Here is a 17,279-nt window from a genome sequence, read left to right on the forward strand (position 1 = left end):
ATCCCTTGTCAGTTCATCTTTAATTCTTGGCTCCTCCATGAAATGCACAGAATTCCCGTAAGCTGGGAGTCTGCCGGGCAGAACTGAATATTGGGGATGCTAGTGACCCCAGAAGCAGAGGCTGGAACAGGACTGGGGAGGGAAAAGGGGAGGCCAGATGCCCAGGAGTCTGTCTATAGACAGGTACCCTTTGCCAGCGAACACAAGGACACTGTTGAGCACAGACAGGTGAAGAGTTTAACACAATTTATTTTATGCTTAAATAATCGACTAGGTCATCCAGTGTATGGGTTTTTCATACATATGTCATTAGAGCTATGTGTCAATGAATGCTGATTTTATGTGAATATAATCAACAAATTAAAGGATTTCACCAAAACCCAAATAAAAATGCCCTTTAAAACACAGCAGCCTTATTAACCTAATATGACACTGCTAGAATGGTTACAAATGATTGGCTTATTCAAAGGTGTCTACATCTTATAGCCAGTACACGATACAGTAATAATTGTACAGCGTGCTGCCATTCTACTAGCTAAGAATTTCGGTTCAGTCCATTTTAAATACCCCCGACTGGGGCCTCTTATGAGCACCATCCACCTCTAAAGCGGCAAGCATTACCCCCTTTTAAGCACTAACAGCACCCCCCACCCCCTAAAGCAACTACTGTATAGGTTATTTTTTTTTTTTCATTTTTAGGTCATTTCATTGAAAAATTGGCAATAGCAACAAATATTAGATGAAGGGCTTTGTGTTTACAGATAAAATCTTCTGTGTTGCAGTATACTGTAGTGTTTGCAAAATTGGAAAAGATTTAATCAAAATAAGGTGATACACATGCATCAAAATATTAGTATTCTGAAGAAAAAATTTTTCACAGAACTACAGAATTCCTCATTTTGGGAATTATTTAAATTTGCAGCAGATTTTAAAGATTTGTTTTCCTTTTTTTTTTTTTAAAATCAAGCTAGCAGTTTTGCATATACAAACATTATAATTGCTAATATACAAGAATCAGTGAAGATCCCCCCTCCCCAGAACCCCTCCCTCCTCTTCTAGGGTGAAGTCACTTGAGACCCCTTGTATGTTAAATGCATTTGCAATATTCTGTTTGTGTTCTAAGAGGCAGTGCCTTATCAACATTTATTCTATTTTTCTGTTAGAATTTATACAGTGTTATTATTTACAGCAAAACTATAGATGTTTTAAAAAAGAAACAAATAGTGTTTATACCCTGACAGTTTGGGTCCAAGAAAAATAAGGCGAGCTGTTGTGGAGTTAGTAATTTTAGTGTTTCTCTGTGATTTCATCATCCCATCTTCTGTCCCTTCTGGCGGCAGGAATTTCTTCCTTTTGTAAATGACACCAAATTACTTAAGATAAACTGTTAACAGCATGGCTTCTTGTATATACACTGCATTGCTAATTGCACACGCGCCAATCCTGGGAATGAAAGTGAATTTCCATGCTCTGTAAATTGGCTCATGCTAAATTAAAATGTGGGTAGTTTTCTTTTTTTTTTCTTTTTGCATAAAAAAAAATCATGCCATTAATGTGTGGAAGCAGCAAACGCACACACCCTTCTCCGTAAATTTTCACTTCCTGCTGACATATCTTCCATGAATTTCTCAATACTGGCAGTAAAAACACATGATCCTGTGGAAAGAGAGACAATAGGCAGTGAGTTTAGCTTTTCTATTTTTTGTTTTTTTTGTTTTTTAAAGAATTTGCTTAAGGCTTTCTTGCCATTCAACAGAAAAGCCTGAGAGAACAGGGCCTCTACTTTCTAGTGGGTCGTTTAACATGATACTTCTGTCCAATGCAGTCGGCTAGGACAAAGCCCCAAGGTGTACCCGAAAGCTCTTTGAGGGCAGTGACTTTTTCTAGGTGACCCTGTGATCTCCCCAGCACACTGCTCACTGTAATTGTGGTTTTCGAGATTGTGTTGGCAAAGACCTAGAAGGGTTCCATCTCTAACGATCAGGTCACTCAGGTACTTGGGAAAGTCACTTTCAGCCCTCTTGGGCGGGGGGTGGGTGGAGGGGTGGGCTGTATAGTCTTATCTATACAATGAGAAGGCTGACAGAGGTGCTCTCTGGGATTTCGATCAATAGCAAAATATGAGGGGCCTGGGGTTCTCGGGGGGCATAGAGAGCCAGGGATATGGAGTCAGGACAGAGCATTTCAGTAATGCCCCTATGTTTTATAATAAGTGCTCACTCCCCAAAGTGCAACTAATCTTTCAAAAAGGGAGAACAGCATCATTACTTCATTACTCTGAAACTCCTTTTCCATGCACAAATTAAAGTTAAAGGCTGTCTTCCACCACTGCAAAGAATATTTCCCTCCTCCTGCCCTACATCAGTCATCACAAGATTGATTCATTATGTTTGAGCTTCTTGTTTTTTTTTTTTTTTAGATTTTATGTATTTATTCATGAGAGACACACAGAGAGAGAAGCAGGCCCCATGCAGGGAGCCCTATGCGGGACTCAATCCCGGGACTCCAGGATCACGCCCTGGGCTGAAGGCAGGTGCTTAACCTCTGACCCACCCAGGCGTCCCATGTTTGAGCTTCTTTATGGAAGCTGAGAACATCTTGTCTTACTGGATAGCACTTGCATAAAGTATCAGTGTTTTATAACCAGTCAAAAGAGTCAATATCAATCGACAATTTTTGCTATGAACTCTTTTCTCACAAAACAAAGTTTTCCTACGTACAGTCCATCCTCCTCTTTCAGTGTGAAAAGGTGACACACTTGAATGCTAGCCTGAGAACAATTCTTAGCCCCTAAAGCAAACCTGAGTAAGGCAAGATGGATTTTAGGAACAACCGTGCTCACTGGGTGGTAAGCAGGCCCATCTCTACAGGTCAGGGGCACCTTCAGAAGTGTGCTTCTGGTGGGCCCGTGCGTCCTCAGTGACCTTGAGGTGGTTTACTTACCCAGACAAGTTTCTTTCTCCTTAAGATGGATCACCTAGGCTACTCTGGCTTATGTAAACATGTTAGTCCAGCACTTCCTCTTTTGGCTCTACTAGGTTCTTGCTTCCTTTCTCATATGAAAAGTGCTACTAACTCCCATGCTCCAGGTCACTAATGCCTGGAGCCAAGAACATCAGTGTGTCAATTCCTTCTGGGGTGATTTCAGTATTGGCCCCCTTCCCATGACTCTGCAGAGGCTATAGGGAAGGAAAGTGACTCATGGGTCATGTCCCAGAAAGTGGGCAAATCTGAGTAAGATCTGGATTTTCTCACCTCTGTTATTATCACTTACTCCTTATCTTCTGGGCACCAGGGTTCTTAGATAGCCCCATGATAACATTACCCTGATGTTCGCCCTCTGTCTTCCTAGGGAGGGTCCTCAGCAATTTTCCCTAGTTGAAACCACCCTTACTTTGTGCAGCTTATTGGTATATGATTTACATGCCATGCAATATATGTATTTTGAATATAGTTTGGTAATTGTTAGGAAATTTATATAGACATGCAATCATCACCGCAAGCCATTTGAACTTTTTTTTTGTTTTGCATCCTGTCTTCCAAAAACCAATCCAACTTTCCAGGTTCATCTTGCAAGAAGAAGCAAGTTTTCTTATCACCTTAGTGCAAGCAAATGTTATTTTTTATAGAAATACTGAGTATGTTTCTATAATTTTTAAAAATACTATTCATTATGCCAATTTATATTCAGGTAGGATTTGGGTGATAGTTAAAAAAAAAAAAAATTGGGAGTGAGTTTCCCTTGTAAATCTCTCTTGTTCTTGGTCATCCAATCAGACTGTGTTGGCCCTAACCACTCAGGGGCAGGAAGGTCATTCATTGGACAAAAGACTATACCAAGTAGGCCATTCTACAAAAAGCATCAGCGCCTTGGGCAAAGGGACTGTATGCCTATTGTAAGATATTGACATCTTACAAACCGTAATGAGAGCGCCATCTGATGGAAAAGCGTGAGGACAGGAGCCATCAAGATGGCATTTCAGAAAGAGAATCTGAGTCCTTTTAGGTAATACATCTGAGATAGAAGCCTCTGCGTTTAGAAATATATCTTTGGGTTTCATATGCTTTTCAAAGACAAAGGTAGTAGAAACCAACTCAGAAAAAACAAACATTCCTTTTAGTCATTTCACTAATTTTCTTTTTTTTAAGGAACGTTTTTCAGGTATTAGGAAAACAGCTATTCAGTAGATTTTCCTGGCAGTTTATATTTCATAGATGAATGTGTTTTTCCATATCCATTTTCAAGTCAGGGGTTTTCTTGAGTTTGGAACTATTGTTTCCTTTATAGGTCCACATACCAGTGGTTTTTAGTTCGTGTGCCCACCTTAAAAACCAAAAATCACCCATCTGTAGCTGGATACATGAAGCTCTCTGCAGTTCAGCCCAATTAGGCTTAATGCCTGTGACTCTTGAGTGAACAGCTTCGTTTCACAATTTCCAATGGTTCTCAAACTTGGATGCATATTAGAATTATCTGAGGAGGATTTAAAAAACCCCAGTATCTAGGCCACATACCATGCCAATTTATTTAGAATTTCTTAGGATGGAGCCAAACATCAAAAAACATTGAAAAAACTCTCTAGATTTGAATGTTCAACCAGGTTTAAGAGCAGTGATCTATTCTAAAACACTGCTTTTCAAAATTTAATGTCCTCATGTATCACCTCAGGGACCTTCAAATGTGGATTCCGATTCAGAAGGTCAGGGTAAAGCCAGAGTTGCTGATTGTCTAACAAGACTTCCAGGTGATGGCGATGCTCCACAGACCACACTAGAAGGAGCTAGACTGTGTGCCAGTCATCAACACATTGGTTTCCAACTTCCTTTTCTTTGCTGGTGATTTTGTATCCATCTATACATGTCTGCCAAATCTTCACCCATATCTCTCCCCTCTATCCTTCAAGTTTGTGTCAAATGTCATCTCCATGAAAATGTAGACTGTGCTCTCCCTAAGGAGATCTGCCTCAGCAGGTTAACTCTTACTCATCTTTAAAGACTTCGCTTTGTTCCAGTTTTAGGAAAGAAAGCCTTACCTGACGTGCCTTCCTTATAGCTAATGGAGAATGTAGATTTGTTACTCTATTCCTTTCTCTTCCTTCCCATCTCTCTTCCCTTCCCATTGTTTCTCTAGTTACGGAAGTCATGGGGCTAAGAATATTTTTTTCAGGAGGCCTGGGGGGCTCAGGGGTTGAGCATCTGCCTTGGGCTCAGGGCGTGATCCCACAGTCCCCGGATCGAGTCCCACATCCCACATCGGGCTCCCTGCATGGAGCCTGCTTCTCCCTCTGCCTATGTCTCTGTCTGCCCCTCTCTCTCTCTCTCTCTCTCTCTCTCATGAATAAATAAATAAAACCCTTAAATTTAAAAAAAACATTTTTTTTCTAAGCATTAATTCTGGTTATTTCATATAATAAACTACAGGGCAACTTAAAAATAATTCCCAGGTCATGTTGATTTGTTCAACCACTACCAATAAGTGGGACTTTTTTGAGTTTTGTTTTTTTCTAGTGACTTGTGATTTTAAAAATACTTGAGGTCATAGGGCCAGTTAAAAAAATGGGAAAAATATTGATTTAAATTTTGGTAGTAAAAAACATAGCTCTCATAAAATACAATAGTACAGCTATTATTATTATCTGCCAGGCACTGTAGCAAAGCGGCTTAGTTCATTTACCAATAATAACAATAACATTACTATTATATCTTCCATTTTTTATGGCTAAGGAAACAGAGTTTTGAGCTATAAAAGAAGCATGAGTTTGCACACTTAGTACATATTAGGGCCAGAAACAGAAGTCAAACTACTTGACTCTAGAACCCTTGCTCTTTACCTCAAAGCCAAGGCTTTTGGTTAATTGGGGATTTTTTTTCCAACGGTAAGAAAAATAAAACTAAACTACATAAAAACCTATTTACTTCGAAAAAATTTAAGGAAAATATTTAGGAGTGAAGTAATTCAGGCTGCATCTTGAACTTCTGGGAAGCAGGATCAGGAGACCCTGCTGGGTGAGATCCAGATGTATCCTTAACTATGACCACTGGGATTTTGCTGTCCACCTCTCTTCCTTCTTTAGTAAAGAGGAATGAGAATGCCTCTCTTACTCATTTCCCCTGGAATTCCTCTGCATGTATGCTGGTTTATACTTCAGAATATCCCTTGTTTCTCAGAGAATTTTGGTGAGGCGGCTGTTCCAACTCTCCCACTGTTCCATCCCGGCATCCTCACATCTTCGTCTACCTGCCACTGATCCAGGCTTTTCAAGGTGCTCTTCCCAGCTGTTTAGCACTACTAACAGCTGAACCTGCCCAGTGCTTACTATGGGTTTGCCTGCCGCTATTAAAAGTGATTTACTTGTACTAACTCAGTTAATTCTCCCAACAACTCTACAAGGTATGTTATTCTGGTCCCAGTTAATGTGAAGCAATTAAGGCCCAGAACCTGGCAAAGTTCACAGAGGTAGTAAGCTCCCTGGCAGTTCTGGCCATTCAGGCCACTTCACTTCTCCCCCACATACCAAAAATGACTGTGATCTCCAGCCCAGAGATCTCTCTCTCTAACCATCTACAAAAGTCCAGGGCCCTACGTGTTGACCATCTACGAAGCTTTGTCGTCACCTAGGCTACGTCAATCCCTAATTTTGTTTTTGTGGTCTTAGGGTCTATGATTTTGTTAAATGATCACCTATATACAAGCAACCCTGATGTCTTAAACTCTCCTCCTTCCCTCCCGACACAGAACTCCTCTGGTTCCTCAAATCTGTTCTCTCCTTTTCATTCTGTCCCACTTCAGGCCCTCACCAGTGTATCAGAACAGAGGTCCTTGTGTTCAAGTTTTGTCCACCCTCTAGTATTGCTAGGGTTACCGAAACCTTATCTAATCCTATTATTCTCCTACACGAAGCTTCCAGTGGTACCGCACCGTATCCAGGGTAAGGGCCGATCTCCCGTGCACAGCACACATGATCTTCCATACTGCCCCATCTCAAATGCTACTCTTTCTTCAAAAACTGGATCAAATATGCACTTCCAAGAAACTTTAAAAGATCTCTCCTGTTGGACGTATATATTATCTTCCACTGGATGCCCTGAGCATTCTGTTTGATTCTTTTATTACATTTATATATTTTGATTTGTGTGACTTATGATCACGTGTGCCCCTTGGACTAGACTGTAAAGTTCTCTCAGATAACAATGTCACACTTAAGGATAATGTCTTACAATGCTGTACCCTCCCTACCACTTAAGCAGTGTCACAGTGTGTGTCACAGACCTTTGCACACGGTAGCTAAGAAGTAAAGGAGGTTTAAATGCACATGGTCGCCTACTCATAAAAGCATGTTAGCTAATATACATTATAGGAAAGTTTCTCTTGTCCACGGCTATGAAACTGTAAGGACTGAGATATCTTGAGGTAAAACCAAACCAGTATTCTGGAGGGCTGAGGCTGAACATGTAGGCGATCTTAGATGAGAGGATATAGAATAGCTTGGAGATTTCTACAAAGGAAGAGGTCAGGGGCAACCTTTTAAGCTCTATTCCTCTTCAAAATCTTACTCTTTGGGACTCAATGCTGAGCTCCTTCTTTGTTCACATTAACTCCCTCCCTAGATGATCACATCTATTCTCTAGTATTCAACTCTTATCTCTTTAGTGAGAACTCTCACGTTTTTATAGGTGCAGCCCCAACCTTTCTGCAGAGCTCCAGATGTGTGTCTAACGCAGTACTTAAAGGTCTCAAAAGCACCCTCAAGCCCAAGTCCAAGCCTGAATGCTTGATGTTCTTTTTAAAACCCATTCTGTTTCTGTTTCTTTCTCTACTACCCAGCTGTGTAAGCCAGAAACCTAGGGGTCATTCTTTACTCAACCCTTCTTCTCATCCTTCCCTCAAGCTAATCCACCTGTTGACTTTCCTAAGACCACTGCCCAGGTACCGGCCTTGCCATCATTATGGCTTAGGCAGACTGCTCAGTAATCTAACCAGTCACCTTCGGTTTATGCGTTTCCCCTCCAACCCATTCTTTACATTGCCTATATGCTTATAAAAACAATCGGGTCAGGCTCTTGATGGAAATCCTTCAGGAGCTTCAAAATCTTTTAGAATGAAATTGAAAACCTGTTCTCTGGTCTGTGATGATGCATCCCTCACTTACATCATCATGTGCCCTTCCCCAGCCACCACCATCTCACCAGGAGATGGGACACCTCTCTTCTTTTGTTTCCTCGACTATGTTAGGTCTTTCCCCCCTCAAGGGCCCAGCCCATATTGTATGCTTTGCTTGGATCCTCTTCTCTTCCCCATTCTTTTCATGGATGGCACCATCTGGGAGGTTCTAGTTTAAATGTCATAACTTCTTTATTTCTTAAGATTTATTTTTAAGTAATCTCTATACCCAATGTGGAGCTCAAATTTACAACCCTGAGATCAAGAGTTACATGCTCCATGGGGACACCTGGGTGGCTCAGTGGTTGAGTGTCTGCCTTTGGCTCAGGTTGTGATCCCAGAGTCCTAGGATTAAGTCCCACTTCAGGCTCCCTGTGGGAGTCCGCTTCTCCCTCTGCCTATGTCTCTGCCTCTCTCTGTGTGTCTCTCATGAATAAATAAAATATTAAAAAAAGAATTACATGCTCCATAGACAGAGCCAGCCAGATACCCCTAAACATCATGACTTCTGAGTGACCTTCCCCAGCTCCCAGAATTCTAAATATGTTTCCATATTATTCTTTTATTGGATTTTGACTTTATATATTCAGCCCTCTAACATCGGTCCCATCTTGTTCCCCTTTGCTGGCTGAGACATTAGGAAGGGCAGGGCCCATGGAAGATTTTTTACCATTAGACATCTAGCCTTTCCATTTTCAGCCAGGTGGAAGCTCAAATATTGTTTATAAGGAATGAAAAAAATGTGTCAACTTTCTGGCTCAGAAAAAGTGTTGCCCCTGAGTGTTGTCACTCTCAGCTTCCATATGGCTGTGAGATCCTGAGCATTTCCCCCAAAAGAAGTTTGGGATACAGCTGTTTCACAGTCATTTACAGTTTATATCTGGGGCCTTCCCTTGATACAACCTCACTAGTCAGCCCTCTAATGGTATTTATGAAGTAAACATTTGGGGATTATGGCTAACTTAAAAATGAAGTTCTGCTTTATTTTAAAAAAGAACAAAAACCTGATTATTTTCACTGTGTAAAATATGAAGACATTTACTACAGGTTGTTACATACATCCATTTGATTCAAATTTGCTTTTAGGTCTCTCATCATCATCAAATACTATTTAACTATGGATGTGAATAATAGTAAGAACTCAGGTTCTGGATAAGTTCAAATTTCAATCTTTTGCTCATCAGCTATCTAGGACCTTGAGTAAATCATTTAATTTTTCTAAACATTAGTCTCCTTGCTAATGAGAAAGAGATAGTAGTATTTACCTTATAGCATTGTTTTGGGAATTATATGTGGTGACGTATGTAATGGTCTTATCTGGTACCTGGCATAAGTAATCATTTGCCAGAACATGGATATTATTATTCATAAGTAATTTTAGAAATACAGCTAAGTAATAGAAAGGTGGAGTATCAATAATCTTGAGTTCAAGTCCTAGTTCTAACAATCACAAGCTGTGTGACAGTAGAAATGTCATTGATCTCTCTGAGCCTTGACATATTCATCTGTAAAAGGTAGCAAACAAAATTGGCCTGATTTAGTGCTCACTCAGGCAGCACATATACAAAATTGAACTGACCTCTCTAGGGGCTTTTTTGAAGGATTAAATAAGACAGAAGTGTAAAAGCACTGTGTAAGTTATAAATCACTATATACTATGTACAAATCTTTATAGCTACTGTAAGCCACTGGCTTTTCCCTTACATTAAAAACAGGATGGCTGTGATGCGGTATTATAGAAAAGTGGGTACAAGGGTTCAGGTAGCTCAAAATACAACTGGTTCTAAAATGGAAAATAAAAATTTTGCTGTCACCATCTGAGACTCTGAAATTTGGCAGCATTCCACTTCTTTGTTGTTTTGTTATTTATTTGTTTATTTTAAAAAGGCAGTCAGCAGGGCTATAAAGACTCTCAATATATTTGCAAATTGATTTTTCCAGAGCACACATTCAGTGTCCTGGAATTCCAGGTGGTATTCTTGGACTCATTTTCTAAGTTCACTTATGGAAGGTAAATAACCACCCTGGAGAGTAACGTGAGGCCCACAGTCAGATCACTGTTCTTTCCATCTAACGTATTAAGTTTGCTTTCGGCTGGAGTTATTTTCACATTCATATGACTTCTACCTGAGTTTCCCTCTCCTTTGAGCAGTGGAGCAAGTGAGGCAAGGCTCTCACCACCTATTTACTGGGTGGGTTATTTGTAATTTGAAGGCTCTTGTACATTTAGTGACCATGTCCCATCTTATTCATTTACTCTGAAGGACCAAGCAGTATAGCACAGTTGTATTTTTGCGACATCAGTTACTCATAGATACTGTATATATGTGTTCTAGAAAAATGGCTCAGTTGGTATGGGTGACCTCCTTGTTTTTTTCCCCACCCAGAGTCTGAGTCTGAGTGAACTTTTAGGCACCTACTAAAGCTGACTGAACTCTCGTCTAGATTCATTTCACATTTCACTGACAACTGCTTAACAGACAAACTCAAGACTGCAAACTCATGCTTTGTGTTTTACTTATCTACTGTGTATACATGTGTGTCCTGCATCAGGATTGGCTGTAAGACATGCAAAGTGGGTTCATTTTAGATACTATGGCCCCTATATTATTGGTCATTTTCTCCTCTCTCATGTAAGTCATGTTGAGGTCTCCTGATTCAGCCCACCTCTTATCACCCTCATGGCCCAAGCCAGTGTCTACAAGAGTTTCGTATTGGGTTTTCTGTTCATCCACTATTGTCATCTCTAGTTCATTCTTTGCCACTACAGTGAGTGATGCAGAACGTACAATCATACCCCACCCCTGCCTAAGACACGGCACAGCTTTCCTTCTGTTTTTAGGGTACAGACCAGAATCTCTACAGAGAGGCTCATGAGGCCCCAAAACTCCCACGTTTCCTCCTGCAGACCCAAGGGCCAAACTCCCTGCTAGCTGCACTGACCTGTTCTCACAGCTCCTCCTTTCTTGCCCCCCTCCTGGCCTTTGTAGAGTGCTGATGTCTGTGCTTAGAAGGCCACCCCAGTCTCCGTCTAACTCCTTCCTTCACTCAGTCGTGTCCTGTGCAGTCTTTAAAACTGAGTTCAAACAACACTTTCTCCAGGAAACCCTCCCTGTCACCTCAGATCCGGCTCAGGTTTCTAGTCCACAAGGTTGAGAGTGTTGAGAATATCTCCAGTCCACAAGGATGGCAGGTTTGTATCCTATTTCTGCCACTTTTAATTCATGTGGCATTGGGCAATTTTGGGCCCCATTCCCTCCCCTCTTACATGGGGATGTAAAGGGCATCTATCCAAAGGGGTTGGCTGTGAGAATTAAATGAATAATGGAGTGGAACACTTGTGGTAAATATTATTTCCAGAATGTTCTGCAGTTCCTGGTAGTTGTCTCAGTGCCAGGAAATACTGATGTGATCAGTTAGGACTGGGTAACATGAAATCTCCACCACATAAGCTCAGTGAGGACAAGTACCATACTAATGTCCTTTATGAAGAGTTTCTCAGTTCCTATGCAGAAAGCCTCATGAAAGGAAGTGAACTAAATCTTGGAGTGAGTAAATACATGGTAAGTTTTTTTGAGAGGGAGAGATTAGGGATTTATCTGTGCTTGAGGTAAGGCACACACCCTGACTCTAATCCTAGACCTGAGGGGGAGAAAAAAAAAGATGTTATATATACAGAACAGAATATTACTCAGCCATAAAGGAGAACGAAATCTCGTCATCTGCAATGACATGGGTGGAGCTAAAGCATATTATGCGAAGCAAAATAAGTCAGAGGAAAGACAGATACTGTATGATTTGACTCATATGTGGAATCTAAGAAACAAAATAAATGAGCAAATGGAAAAAAAAAAAAGGAAGAGAGAGCAAACCAAGAAACAGACTCTAAACTATAGTGAGCAAACTGATGGTTACTAGAGAGGAAGTGGGTGAGGGATGGGGGAGCACACTTGACATGATGAACACCAAGTGTGGAACTTTTGAATCACTATATTGTACCCCTGAAACTAATATTACACTATATGCTAACTAACTGGAATTAAAATAAAAAAACTTAAACTCCTTTTTTTTTAATCTGGGTCTTAGGTACCTCATATAAAATTCAGGGCAACAAGACTAGATTTTTTGGTTCCTCACCTCCACACTCCACTACCAGGATTCTGGTAATGGGGAACAGAAGATCTATGCAAGTGAAAACTGGAATCTATTTGCACTTTGTCATTTGGACCAGTAGGGTTAAGACAATTGCTTGTATGCAGCCCTCAAGGAATCATGAGGCTTCACCTCACAGACTTAGGGAGTGCTTTTCAAATTTCTTTTCAAAGTTCCATCTGCCTTTTCACCCCAAGTGACCTTCCATAATTATAGCCATGCAGAAAATAATAGGACAATGTAAAATTTAGAAAAGAACATTAAGGAAAATCGTCTCATCTAGGAAGAAAAGTTCAGAAAGAATTACACAAAGCTCACCAAACATTTAACTTAAAGAATTAGTAGTCCCTTAACCTCCTATTCCATTTGCTTTGGTTTATATAAGATACGCCAAAAGGTACATAGGGGCCTCAGTCACTTAATTTAAACTTGGCAACCACTGTATTTCAACTGAAATTAAATGGTCAGACGCCGTTCTGCTAAAATGGTGAGAGGCTGGATCTACACACATCTCAAAGCACATCTGTAAGAATTATTTGTTGCCAGATAGTTTTCCTGTTAGGTTGTATAATGTGACCCCAGTACACACTGAGCCGCAGCTCTTAGAGGAGACTCAAATATCACTATTTACATTTGCTTCTGCAAACACCATTTACACTGAAATTCCTGACTAATTTGTGAGGAGAAAGTTTATGGACTGTGAACTGAGTTTCTGTGTGTGTATGGATGCGTATTCAAACATAAAAATGACTCCAGCAACTTCATACTGGGTATTCACTGGAATTGGGTGAAAAAGAGAGGAAGGGGGCAGGGAGTCAGGATCACTTATCCAGGGAAATGAGAAGTTTCCCAGGAAGTGCTGATAGGAGCACACCTCTCGCCTTGACTAACCGTTTACTGTTATGAATGGCTCTTCTTTTCCACATGCCGGATTTCCTTCTTCGTTGTCTTCACCTTATAACCTTCTCCCTGCTGTAAAAAGGAATGTACATGTTAAGATTTCATAGTCAAAGAGTTTTAGTTGTAGAGCGGTTCCCATTCTGGTCCCTTGAGGCTGGATTAGGGTAAGTGAAACACAGTTGAAAGCACTTTGTCACTTCACGTCCAAAAATACACACAAATCTATTTGGCTGAACCACACAGCCTAGCGTCATGGAGGCAAGCTAGAGAGCGCTGTCAGAATGAATACAGTAACATAACTATGCTTCACAAGACCTCAGTAGGTTAGTGAGAAATAAAAGGTTAGTGATAATAAAAATAATAAATAAATAGTAATAAATAAAAATTTTAAAAAGCTTAGTGGTCAATAAAAAGACAAAGAGTAGCCTGTTCATTTCCTGTTGTCAGCTAAAAAGAAATCATCACCAAAGCCCTCAAAGGCACCCAAACCCCAATTCTAAAAAAATGTTAGTAAATTCTTCTTAAGCCAACAGGATTTGAGGCTGTCTGTTGTGTCGAGACTAAAATTTCTTAGGAAAGCACTGATCGTGAACAGAACACCAGGGAAATGTTGTTGATCTGAGGGACCTTTTTTTTTTTTTTTTAATTTGTGTATTTACCAAGCCCTCCTCTTACGCCAGATCAAGCTGGCATCCACTTTCCATAAAACGAGACCTCTCTGCACTGAGCACCAGGGCAAGTTTTCTCTGAGAGCAAAGCTGCACAAATCTGCCACTTTTACCCGCTGTATAACAAAAACGCAGTAGCCTTTCCAATTTCCTGAGTTCATCTTGAGAATTTTTTTTCACTTTTTCTTATGTAAACACAGGCTATTGGAGTTTCTATTTTCAAAATGAAAGGGGTAAAGTTCTGAGAAAAGGAAAGAAATGACAACCAGAGGTGTTTTGTCTGGGAGATGGAGACTCATGTGCTGAGTTTACACTGTGCAGTGCTGAGTTGAGCTCCTTAACTGGCATGTTGGAAACGGGCTCTTATAAACCCAAAGAGGAGAATCCTCCTCAGGTTAGATGAGGGGATTCAGATTTCCCAGTAGAACATACTGAAAAGGGAGTTAATGTAGGATCTGGAACTGAGCTTTTTGCCATTCTAACAACATTTAAACCCTGTACATTTGCTGGAAGTAGGTGCCTTTCATCCTGGTCCCAGGCAGGTACCAAGCTGTAGGGAAAGCATAGGAAGAGGCAGAGGTGGTGGTGGGGGTGGGCACTGCTAAGAAGGCCAGTGATGATAGAGGGTTTTTATTTTATTTTTCCCTACATGCTCAAACCGCACATTCTTCCCTCCATAAATGAACTTATCTCTGTGAAAACTCTGAAGATAGTAGAAAAAAATATATATAATGTTACAGAGTGTTAAGAGGAAAAGTCTTTTTCTTTGACCCTGATCAAAGGCACAGGGTGTCAAAAGCAGCACACGCTTCAAGCTGCCACACTGCAGATGCCAGCCTGTTAGCAGCATGTTCTAGAAAGTTCACAAGCGTTTATCCTCTACTTTTTCTTTGGCAGTCCCTCTCCATTACCATGTCATCATGTTTTCTCTCTTGTGGGATAGCAATGCGTCTTATTACTTTCCGAGTGATCTGTAGGAAGCAATAGTGAAAAGTAGAGATTTTCCTGTTTTCTATTTTAAAAGGTGACACTACAGCAAACCATAGAAAATCTGAATTCCAAGGGAAGCATAAAATCCCAATTATGATTACTTTTCTGGTGATGAGGTTGCCTTCTTCATCAGTAAATTGCTCTTCTGTGACAGATTCACCAGGAATGCTTTTTGCTTCCTCTCCCTAAAGGATGTGGCATAGAGATTAGCAACATATTAGATGGACAGATTGCCACACCACTCCATACACCACACACATGCTCTGTGGATTTTTAGAAAAAGAAAGTATAAATTCTACTTGCTATTCCAGGTCAAGGGGAAAAAGCGGACTCCTCTGATGGTTACTTAGCAGCCAACAACATTCAAAGCACTAAACCTTAGGTATGTACAAGAATGATGGTTAGCAGCTAACTCCAAGAAGGAAGAATGATATAACACAGTTACACATTGATATATAAACCAAAAAATGTCATTCATTGAAAAAAAAAAAAAAAAAGCCAATGATTAGAGCTCTGATTAGATCACCTCATTTTGAGCAGTGTTTCTTGATTAGTCCTACGAAATCTCTCAAATAATTTTTGGGTTGCCTTGTGCTTAATCTAAATTAAGATGGTACCTTAGGGCATTATATTTATTGCCCTTGTCAGTTTTTTTCATTTAAAAATTCAATTACAAAGGATAACATAGACATTTTTTATAAGCAAAGTTCATGGTATACAGAAAATCTTACTTATTTTTCCTTAAAACAGAGCTTTTCATAGATCTTAAAATGAAATGATTCTAATGAAGCACATACTTTCTGGCTACTATCTTCCAGTGAAAGGGTCTTACGTGATGATAGATCATCTAATCTCCATGGCTACAGACAAAGGAAAGATCAGTATTAAAGGAATTTAAAGTGATGCTATCTTTCCCAAAGTGACTGTTAACTGATTTAGAAAGAGGAAGCTGTTAAAGATCTTCCTCTGGTGAGTTTTAAAAAATGGAATAAAGCCTTAACTCCCCTTGGTGGGCTCTTATTTTCCAGCTTGGTAGATTTGGATGGCTCCTTAGTATCTGCCTATTGGCTCCATGATTGTCTAAGAAAAACCACTCAGAGTGCAAAACTAGGACTAGGCAAAACTAGGCAAAACTAGGATTGTTTTTGCAATATAGTCCCTTCTTCTCTGATATTCCACTTTCATTTAGTGCCACGCACAGTTTGGGGAAACAGACCTACCGTAGAGACTTCATGACCCCCTAGCCAGACTTCTTATTGGAAAGGTGGCCTGGATATTGCTATGGAACAGTGGACTGCAGTTGTTATTCACCTGTGCTTGTTTTAGGAAAAATGGCAGATCACAAAGACAACAGCGACATTTCTGGGAGAGGCAGGATTCTAACTCCTTCAGTGTTGTTGGTCTGAAAAAGGTAGTAGTTCTGATAATTTTGTCAGTGCCAGCTCATGGTAAGAAAGTTCTAGGATTGCTTTATGTCACAGCTAGAAGAAAGGCAGTGCTGGTGTAAAATGATAAAGACTAAAACATTATCTTGTTTTGCTAACAAAATTGTTTTCATTCTTTTCTTTTTACAACGTGACTTTGTATTTTTATAGATTGTGGGCTCATAGGTTATGACTGGGTAAGACATGGACTCATTTTCCTCATTGTGGTATAGAAAGATAAGATGTTTCTTGCTGCTCATGTTTAGCTCCCTTTGGAACTTGCTTATGATCAATTGCCATAGTTAAAGAAGGGGATTGGAAAAATATCGCAGTCTCATGCTTAAATGCACTAAAATTTGCAACACGTTTTTATAGGATGTTATTTATATTTCCTGTGGTTAGGAAAAAAAGAACATAAGTTTCATTTCATTTTAAAAGTAAAGGCTCAGGGGTGCCTGCTGGCCCAGTCAGTTAAGCATCCAAGTCTTGATCTCTTGATCTCAGCTCTTAATCTCATGGTCATGAGTTCAAGCCCTGTGTTGAGCTCCACATTGATTGTGGAGCCCACGTAAAAAAAAAAAAAAAAAAAAAAAAAAAAAAAGGAAAGACATAAAGATATCAGAGAAGCCAATAAGAGGTCATGAAATATTTTTGAGCTAATACTGGGAAATGTCCAGCTCTTTGCATGTTAGATAATTTGAGGATTCCAGGAAAATACAGTAAAGTAGAATCCTATTGGATAAGTTATGAATGGACTCTTGTGGGAGCGATGCCTGTTAACTGTTTGGACAGTCGCTGAGAGGAATGTAAAATGAGGTATATTTATAAACATAATGAATAGTTAGAAGAATACTGATTTATATTGACAGCCTTAGGAAAAAAGCAAAGCTCTATCTATAAATAACAAGATATAAGTTGTTGAGATCTACCCTGGCATATGGGTATTTTCATGTTTCCTACTGAAAATTCATACTGTTTATGTAT

The 17,279-nt window shown here is 39.9% G+C and overlaps 1 protein-coding gene across 22 annotated transcripts in view; it reads right to left on the minus strand.

The window, feature by feature from the left end:
• Positions 1-229: 229 nt before the first annotated feature.
• The window catches only part of ANK3 (ankyrin 3), a 661,480-nt gene continuing 644,430 nt past the window's right edge, over positions 230-17,279 (minus strand). For 21 of the 22 annotated variants that reach the window (XM_072756074.1, XM_072756072.1, XM_072756071.1 and 18 more), the window contains 2 exons: positions 13,205-13,285; positions 230-1,656 (listed from right to left, as the gene is read on the minus strand). In XM_072756074.1, coding sequence (XP_072612175.1) covers positions 13,214-13,285 — 72 coding nt within the window. In that variant the 3' untranslated portion in view covers positions 230-1,656; positions 13,205-13,213. Of the gene's footprint in view, positions 1,657-13,204; positions 13,286-14,792; positions 14,853-14,972; positions 15,057-17,279 lie in introns of all 22 variants that reach the window. The other variant, XM_072756058.1, reaches the window with a different exon arrangement.

Source organism: Vulpes vulpes, chromosome 4 (assembly GCF_048418805.1).
Source record: "Vulpes vulpes isolate BD-2025 chromosome 4, VulVul3, whole genome shotgun sequence".
Taxonomy (NCBI): Eukaryota; Metazoa; Chordata; class Mammalia; order Carnivora; family Canidae; genus Vulpes; species Vulpes vulpes.